Here is an 8,943-nt window from a genome sequence, read left to right on the forward strand (position 1 = left end):
AATAAACCGCCTCATGGTTTCGCGGATGCGAACTCGTCCATATTCCCTTGTATAAAGTTGCAGTCTTAAAACATGAAGGAAACTCGAAAGGAAAGAGCTAACTCCCTGTCAACAACAGAAGGTAATATTTGCCATGTGAAGCAGTGATATCCAACAGGAGCTAACCAAAGAGAATATCAGTAAATAACTTTGGACTGCTGTGTGAAAAAACTTTTCCTCTTCTGCAAGAAATTCTTGAGTACAGTGTGTGTCCCAAAATTAGAATACCCTAAATCCTCAACCTTTTCGCATGTGAAAGAGCAACTTTCACTGCAGTTTATGCAAATTCATAATTAGATTTTGGGACAAAAAAAATACACTGGCTGGATTGGCAAAATTTTAAGGCTTTACAAAAAGTGTAATTTTATCAATCTACACAGAATGTCGTCTGGACATGTTTTACTAAACATCTTGCATCTGTGAAAAGGAACAGCATTGCCATGCAAAGTAAAGAAAAAACACCAGTCCCATAGGTGCTGTCAGCTGGCTTTATGGGTCACCAAAATTCCTGCAAATTCACTGTTGGAGATTGGGACTGATACAACGACTATGCCTGCAATTTCATCCTCAGGCCTCTCCGCTCATACGTGGGAAGGTCTGCCAGCAACCTGGAGATGGTTGTGAGTTTCCCCAAGGCTCTGCACGGTTTCCTCCCATTATAATGTTGGCCGCCGTCGTATGAGTGACATATTCTTGAGTATGGCGTAAAACACCAATCAAATAAATAAACAATCCTCGGGCAATGGTCTGCCTGCAGTGATAAGATGAAACATTCCTCAGGCAATGGTCTGCCTGCAGTGATTAGATGAAACAATCCTCGGGCAGTGGTCTGCCTGCAGTGATCAGATGAAACAATCCTCGGGCAATGGTCTGCCTGCAGTGATTAGATGAAACAATCCTCGGGCAATGGTCTGCCTGCAGTGATTAGATGAAACAATCCTCGGGCAATGGTCTGCCTCCAGTGATTAGATGAAACATTCCTCAGGCAATGGTCTGCCTGCAGTGATTAGATGAAACAATCCTCGGGCAGTGGTCTGCCTGCAGTGATCAGATGAAACAATCCTCGGGCAATGGTCTGCCTGCAGTGATTAGATGAAACAATCCTCGGGCAATGGTCTGCCTGCAGTGATTAGATGAAACAATCCTCGGGCAATGGTCTGCCTGCAGTGATTAGATGAAACAATCCTCGGGCAATGGTCTGCCTGCAGTGATTAGATGAAACATTCCTCAGGCAATGGTCTGCCTGCAGTGATTAGATGAAACAATCCTCGGGCAGTGGTCTGCCTGCAGTGATCAGATGAAACAATCCTCGGGCAATGGTCTGCCTGCAGTGATTAGATGAAACAATCCTCGGGCAAAGGTCTGCCTCCAGTGATTAGATGAAACGGGTTTTTACACAAGAAATCACACAGCTTGAAAAGCTTTTCCAAACACTTCAGTGCCATTCTGCAATTTTTCTCATGGAGTGATGACATCATCTATGTCAAACCATCTTCCCGACAGTTCAGAATACATTCACTATACCCCAATTCTGCACCTTTTCAATCACCACTGCAACAAACATTTTGAAACATTCTGATACTATGGGGTGTAGAGAAATAATCGGCAGTTTTGTGAAGCTTGCATCTTTAATGATCCAAACCAATCATATTTAGCAACATTTTCATGACAACTGTATGCAGAATTTCCATTGAAAAAAGTGTTTTAGTGGTTGAAAAGGTTGAAGAGATAATAAAAACATAGTTTGTACGCACACTTGTAACTGGAATGAAATCAAAGCAAGACAGATAAATAGTTGAGTAAATGTATTTTTAATTGTCTTACACAATAATTTATTGTAAGTTTAAACAGTGCTGGCATCAGGTGTCATAAAAGTGATTAAAGATTGACTTACTGTGCCATGATATACGTGGACAGAACAAATTCATGTCATTCAAAGAATCTTACTTTACCAGAAGATAAAATAAATGCACTATGTACATGTATATTTGATTGTTTTAAATTATGCGTCACTTGACTGTAAATGGGCATTTGCGTGTTTACACTCATCAATAAACATGGCGATCTACATCAAGATGTAATAAAAAAACAACCTACATATAATAAACATCCCAGAAGATTCCAGCTAACCCCATCATTAACAACCAGTCAAATAAAAACAAACTGCTAAAATAACACCAACAGTAAAACATATTAACAACTGTATAGATTTAAGACAACAGCATCCCCACTGATTTTTCTGCGATCAAGTCTACAAAGTTCTGTAAGTGTAAAATACTCTGACATTAAAACAGTTCAGAACACACTGTTCAAGCGTAAATCATCAAATATTGTGTAAAAACTGTTCACATTAATTCGAACACTGTCACGTCTTTATAAATGTACATTAACACAACAACAACAACAAGACTCGATGTCACACTGACATGTTATAACTCAACAGGGTTTGGGTTTTTAAAGTTCCGGCAGTATTTGATGTGTGGCATATTCCTTAGTATTTCAGTTTTAAGCGTGTATGTTTTGACTATGTTTGGGGTTTTATGATGTACTTAACAATTTTTCAATAGTAAGAGGAGTAGTCAGTAGGTGTGTGTACATAAACTGTGTCTTCTTGTGGCAGGGCGATTTCATACCACCAAAGTGCTGCCACCACTGCAGTATCATGCTGAAGACACCAGACATGACACCCCACCCAGTCTCATTATACTGACACCAGGACAACTAGTCCTGTTTCCTTGTGAGGCAGCAATGAGTATCATTTGTCTTTGGCATGACCCGACCTGGGTTTGACCTTGGGTCTCCAGTCTTCATTTTGTTTTACGTCACATGCATGTACCTCAATACTGCTGTCTTCGATAGCAACACATTATGTGTCATAATACTCAGTGTTAATCGGATCATAATGCAACACAGGCATGGGAATTGTACTCACAGAGAATGGGCCCACAACATGGAAAACATTCCCATAAACCCTACTCACTGAAAACTCTAACCCGCAAGAGATTTCACATGGAAATGTAGTCCTGAATGTCTTTGGAGGGAACAGAAGATGTCCATTCCATCTCAAATATCTCATGCACAATTCATATGCAAGTACTACAGGAATCTGTGACCCCTCATGTAGTTGAAGGACCCGTGGAGTCTGGGGTATGTTGGCCACCCCCATGATCTGAGGGTGGTGCTGTGGTCTGGGGTCCCCTGCCCCCAGGGCCAGAGGAGGAGACTGTCACATGGGGAGATGATACTAAACCAGGAAGTGCTTGCCGTGGACTGGATGGTGAACTTCTGGCCACAGTTGGGTTACCCGCCCCTGGATGTGTCATACTGCGAGGCCCTGTAGGACTTGCACTGGGCTCTGAAGGGCCTCCTTGTGAAGGCAGCGGTGCTGGTGAGGGCTGAGGAAACTGGCCAGGGCGCGACATCACAGTGTGGTAGGCCGGTGGCGTTTTGGGTCGGGCCGGCTGGAAATGAGGAGGGGGTCCTCTGCTGTGGAATCCAGGGGGTCGTGGCGGATGAGTCTGACCGAGCGATACAGGACCAGACATTCTGTGAGCACTGGGAGGCATGTGCATGGGCCTGGAGGGAGGCTGCTGGCCCGGAGGGAAAGGTCTTGCACTGGGAGGAAACTGCTGCCCAGGATGAGACACTGGAAGGTTCTGATGAGGCCTGGGAGAACTTTGAGACACCTGTGGTCTCATCTGGCCCGGAGATGCTGAGGGGAAGCGTGGGGAATTCTGAGATACTGGAGAGGTTCTGGGGGAGTGCTGAGATACTGGAGAAGTTCTGGGGGAGTGCTGAGATACTGGTGGAAACCTTGGTGGGTGCTGAGATATAGGTGGAGTTCTGGGAGAGTTCTGAGATACTGCTGGGAATCTTGATTGATGCTGAGATATTGGTGGAGTACTGGGAGGGTTCTGAGATATTGGTGGAGTTCTGGGAGGGTTTTGAGATACTGGTGGAGTTCTGGGAGGGATCTGAGATACTGGTGGAGTTCTGGGAGGGTTCTGAGATACTGAAGAAAACCGTAGGGGATTCTGAGACACAAGTGGAGTCCTGGGTGAGTGCTGGGACACAGGCAGTGTTCTTGGGGGGTTCTGAGATACAGGGGATGACCTGGAGGAATACTGTGAAACGGGGGGCATTCTGTGCATATTCTGGGACATATGAGGCACCCTAGATGAAAGGTGTGAAGGGGTGGATGGCTGGTTCCCAGTCATACCAGTGTTTGAAGGTTGTGACATGCTGTAGGAGGGGTTTGGGCTGGACATATGCACACTGTCATGGGAAGAACTCACACCATACTGTTGTTGCAGGAACGGATTGGCCTTTGACATTTGGCCACCAGGAGGAGTTTTTGGCTGGTTTGGAAAAGCTGGAGGGGTTTTGGGCTGGCTTGGGAAAGCTGGAGGGGTTTTGGGTTGGCCTGGGAAAGCTGGAGGGGTTTTGGGCTGCCCTGGGAAGGCCGGTGGTGTTCTGGGTTGGCTGGGGAAGGCTGGAGGGGTTTTGGGCTGCCCTGTGAAAGCTGGTGGGGTTTTGGGCTGACCTGGGAAGGCTGGTGGGGTTTTGGGCTGACCTGGAAAGGCTGGTGGGGTTTTGGGCTGACTCGGTAAGGCTGGTGGAGTTTTGGGCTGATTTGGGAAGCCCGATGAAGCCTTAGGGCTGGTGCTTATGGGCTGGGATGTTTTGCTAGGACTGGGGTTTGCTACTGGTGCTCTGTTAAATAGGTTTCCGGCAGGTGGTGTCCTGGGTGAATTCTGGTGGCCAGGAGGGGTCTTGGGTGGATTGTGAAAGCCAGGTGGGGTTTTGGGTGCATTATAAAAACCTGGCGGGGTTTTTGGTGCTCCAGCGTACAGAGGAGGGGTTTTAGGCTTGCTAGATGGTGAGGCCTTCTGTGTCCCCACCTGGCCAGTGGGAGACTTCCGTGAGCTACCTGCAGAGGATCGAGAGTATCCCGGAGGCAGGAGCGTGCTAGTGACTTGCTGGTTAGCACTGGGCGGAGGAATCTTCAGCAGCAGTTTAGGCAATGGTTCACGGTTTTCCGACGATACTCCTTGAGACTTGGACTGAGAGGATGAGCTCACAGGAGTCTTAAGAGGAGGGGTAACTGCTGTGGTTGTGGGTTGTGACTGGGCAGCTGCTGTTGGTGGTGACGCTGCTGTTGTTGTTGCTGACACAGATACTAGTGCAGTGGGATTCGGAACGTGTGTTTCCCCACTCTGAGTCATAGCCGATGACGCCGACACCTCTGTTCTTCCTTGATGACTGGCTGACTGTGTGGTTCCCGTCCAGCCCCCATAGCTTGTATTAACCTCCATGGGAGTGGGGTTGGCAGCTGGATTGGCCTCTGATGTAGAAGTCGATTTAAGGGAGGGGAAGTCAAATGGATGTTGCGGGGGTCTGGCTGGAGTGTTGCCCTGCTGGGAGGATGATGGTCCCGAACGTCCCCTGGGAGACCTTGTGTTGTAGATTGGGGTCCTCCTTCCCCGCATCCCTAATCCTCTGCTGGCACGGGCTGCCTCGCTCTGCTTCCTCTGATAGCGGATTTTGTTGAGAACATTGTCCATACAAGCCACACGTTTCTGAGGCCGCGGTGACTTGCCACTCCCTACACAACAGCAATGAAGTCAAAAATCATTAACAAATTTTACACCAACTCTCTGTTGGTAATTTCAGTTCTTGACACAACCGACAATGGTGAAAACTCTTGAGTTATGTGATTTAACTTCACATGATTTTTGGCAATGCATAATTTCTCCTAAAGTTTGATATATAGAAATGCTCTTTCAGAAGAGCACAAAGGCCTTAAAATGATACTTTTGATCACAACACTTAAGTCTCTCTGACAAAAAATTCATTTTAAGCTTCACAGAATAATGTCCAGATTTAGCTACTTGTCCTAATTATAAAGATAAAGACAACCAATATACTTGTTGTCACTCTTGTAGCTTTTTTTAACACTGAACTAAATGGCAAAGCTCTGACAGCTTGTAAAGGCTGGATTTGTATGATGTAATTCAGTGTAGACTACCGAGTGTTGGCGGAAAAAAATGTATAAAACCAGCCTCATTATGTAGCGATATGAAGTGACCGTTTTCAATATTTTTTAAACACCCAATTTACCAATATTTTCACGGGTAGCTAGTTATGAATAAATGTAAACCTGGGCAGTAATTCTTTAAGTATCCCTATAAAGTTGAATGACATTAAGTAAGGAACACAACTATTTCTCTATTCAACTGTTGATTCAGACATTTTTAGATTCACTGACCTGCAGAGTAATGAAGACATGCTCATCCACACATATCTGTTCACCAAAGTGGTTAGGTAGATGCAGAAATGAGGAGATGCGTATGGCATATACCAGAGCTTAGCTGGAAAACTTGTCAACAAAAACTTACCAGGTGTCCTACGAGGGGTAATTTTGGTGGACATCTCTGACGGAGCATCATCAAAGTCAAACTCTCCAAATAAGGCTGGCCTGGAATAACAAGATATATGAACTGCATCACTGAACAAAGCAGGCATTTACTTTATAGCCGACTCACTCTTACAAGTATCTCAGCTTCACATCAGGTCAAATGACAGACAACCCAAATATGCATTTTGTACAGAAGGCTATTAATTACAAGTACAGTAATAACTAGTCATGATCCTCATTACATCATGTTCCATCTCAACTGGGAGATATTTTGCGATAACAAAATATTTAAACACATGTAGGGTCGATATCAAATGTGTTTTTCTTCATATTAGCACAAAATTAATCAATTCCTCATTTTACCATTCTTACGACAATGATGCTAAAAATGATTTGTTGGTGATTTAGATTTATCATTAAAGATACACGCTTGGTAAAATTGTGCAAATTATTTATCAATACCCCATAGTTCTCTCAGAATGTTTCAAAATACAGATTTCAGAGGTGGATGAAAAGCTTGAAGAATTAAGGTAACTTCTTTTTTCTTCATTTCTAAGCATTTGTTCTGCTATGTTATAAAAATTTTATCCCACATTCAAAGTTCTCTTTAGAACTCTATTTAAACTGAAGCAGTATTTTACCTTGAATGATATCCTACTGCAACTGTGTTTCAGTGGAGTTTCAGTGCCAAAAATATTTCCTGTTCCTAACTTGTCTCTAAAATGTTCCTCTTACAGTAAATATCTTACTTGTCCTCCTCTTTCTCCTGCTCCACTTCCTCTTCGTTCAGTCCTGCATCTGTCTCCATCTCCTCCTCAGGCTCCTCAGACGCTGGTGGGCGTCGCCCGGGACATTTCCACTTCAGCTCCAAAATCTTCTCCTTCTGGATTCTCTCCAGTAGCTCCAGAATGACCTTGCCCTCAGGCATCCACGTGCCCTTGGGGCGTTTTGTGGGGTTGTACCACTCCTCGTTGGGGTCCTCAATGCACCAGTTATCATCCACCTCACCCCCCATGTCTGACAACGCTCACTAAACCCACGCACAAGTGTCCCGAGAATGTCTCACAGTACAGATTACTGTACAATATAACTGTCACTACAATGATGGTCACCAAAAATCACCCATATACACTGCAAGTGTCCTTAAAATGGCTGACACCACTAACATCAAAATGAACAAGTGTCCATTTAAAAAAATCATGCGCTGTCCATGTAAGTGTCCTGAAAATAGTGGACACAACTTACATGAAAAGAGGGACAAAGTGTCCTGAAAACGACAGACACCCAGAATCACATATACACATATAAGTGTCCTCAAAATAGCTGACACCACTGATAGCAGCAATAACTGTTAAGGAAAAATCTGCTATTGGAAGAAAAGTCGTAAAATCTTAATCTCGCAGAAGCTAAGCCAAGCATAAAATCTCGGGTAAAACATTTTACATGTATGCTTTAAAACACAAACTTAACAACAGTGCTTTGAGGGTGCGGGGACAGTCCACTTGTGAAAAACACATAACAAGCATCCAACTGAAATGACTCATTAAATCTTCTAAGAGCTTAGACGGTCACAATATTCACATGTCCTTCAGCCACATGGAACTGTATGGCCATTTGTTTCTGTTGAGAATAAGGCTAATGGTCCTCCTGCTCAGCCACTATGGGAAACTTCTCCGGATTTGTGGCTGACAAGGAATAACTGTAAACCATGAAAACAGAAGCTGAACTGACAGGGATCATTACAAACGTATATTTCAAACATGTGAACAAAAAATTGATACAAATCAAAAGATTTATATAAATCAATCAGACACTTCAAATTCAGAAGGCATACAGTACTGCACATGCTTCTTATTTTACAAAGAACTGGTGAGACCAAAATAATGAATGTTGGCATTTCATTTCCTCATATTTCTTTGTCTGATAGGTTAAACCACTGTGGTACTCAAAAATATTTCACTTACTAGCATGGATATTAATATGTCCTTTTGGAGACAGTACTATGACCGGGCATCATCGCATGTTGGATTGACACAACTTAAAAGTTGTCGCTCTTTGGCTCGGCCAGCGATAGCACTCTTCTCTTGGAGTATTTTTTCTTCTCCTGAATGTTAAGTTGCAGCAGTTCAAGTCTCAGAGAGATGGTAGCTTGCTTACTCTCTTTCAGTATTTCTACATTTACGGCAACAAATTTAGTACATGTACCCGATCAACTACAGTCTTTCTTTATGATGTAATTATCTCCCCTGCTGTTTCGATGTCACACACAGCGCTGAAACCCGGGCTTTTTAGAAATGTTTACACGGCAATCAAGGATTAGTTGCACACCAATTACTTCAAAAAGATCTCATGCAAACTACACTACTATTAACTCTGTAATCGAATGTAGGATTCAAAGCGGTAATTTTCCTAATACTTACAAATTCCATCGTAATATTCGGGACATTCAGGAACTCTCCAATGTCGCAGACATTTTCTTTTCAGGC

General features: G+C 43.8%; 1 protein-coding gene across 2 annotated transcripts; it reads right to left on the minus strand.

The window, feature by feature from the left end:
- Positions 1-1,829: 1,829 nt before the first annotated feature.
- Positions 1,830-8,939, minus strand: LOC135476616 (uncharacterized). 2 transcript variants are annotated; one of them, XM_064756701.1, is made up of 5 exons: positions 8,878-8,939; positions 8,422-8,561; positions 7,207-8,156; positions 6,438-6,517; positions 1,830-5,644 (listed from the first exon to the last, which is right to left on the minus strand). In XM_064756701.1, exons 3-5 carry the CDS (start codon positions 7,470-7,472, stop codon positions 3,156-3,158), a joined length of 2,835 nt encoding a protein of 944 aa, XP_064612771.1. In that variant the 5' UTR covers positions 7,473-8,156; positions 8,422-8,561; positions 8,878-8,939; the 3' UTR covers positions 1,830-3,155. The 2 variants fall into 2 exon arrangements, with proteins under 2 accessions (XP_064612771.1, XP_064612769.1); XM_064756699.1 differs by having other exon boundaries at positions 8,422-8,916.
- Positions 8,940-8,943: the final 4 nt, after the last annotated feature.

Source organism: Liolophura sinensis, chromosome 10, assembly GCF_032854445.1.
Source record: "Liolophura sinensis isolate JHLJ2023 chromosome 10, CUHK_Ljap_v2, whole genome shotgun sequence".
Classification (NCBI taxonomy): domain Eukaryota; kingdom Metazoa; phylum Mollusca; class Polyplacophora; order Chitonida; family Chitonidae; genus Liolophura; species Liolophura sinensis.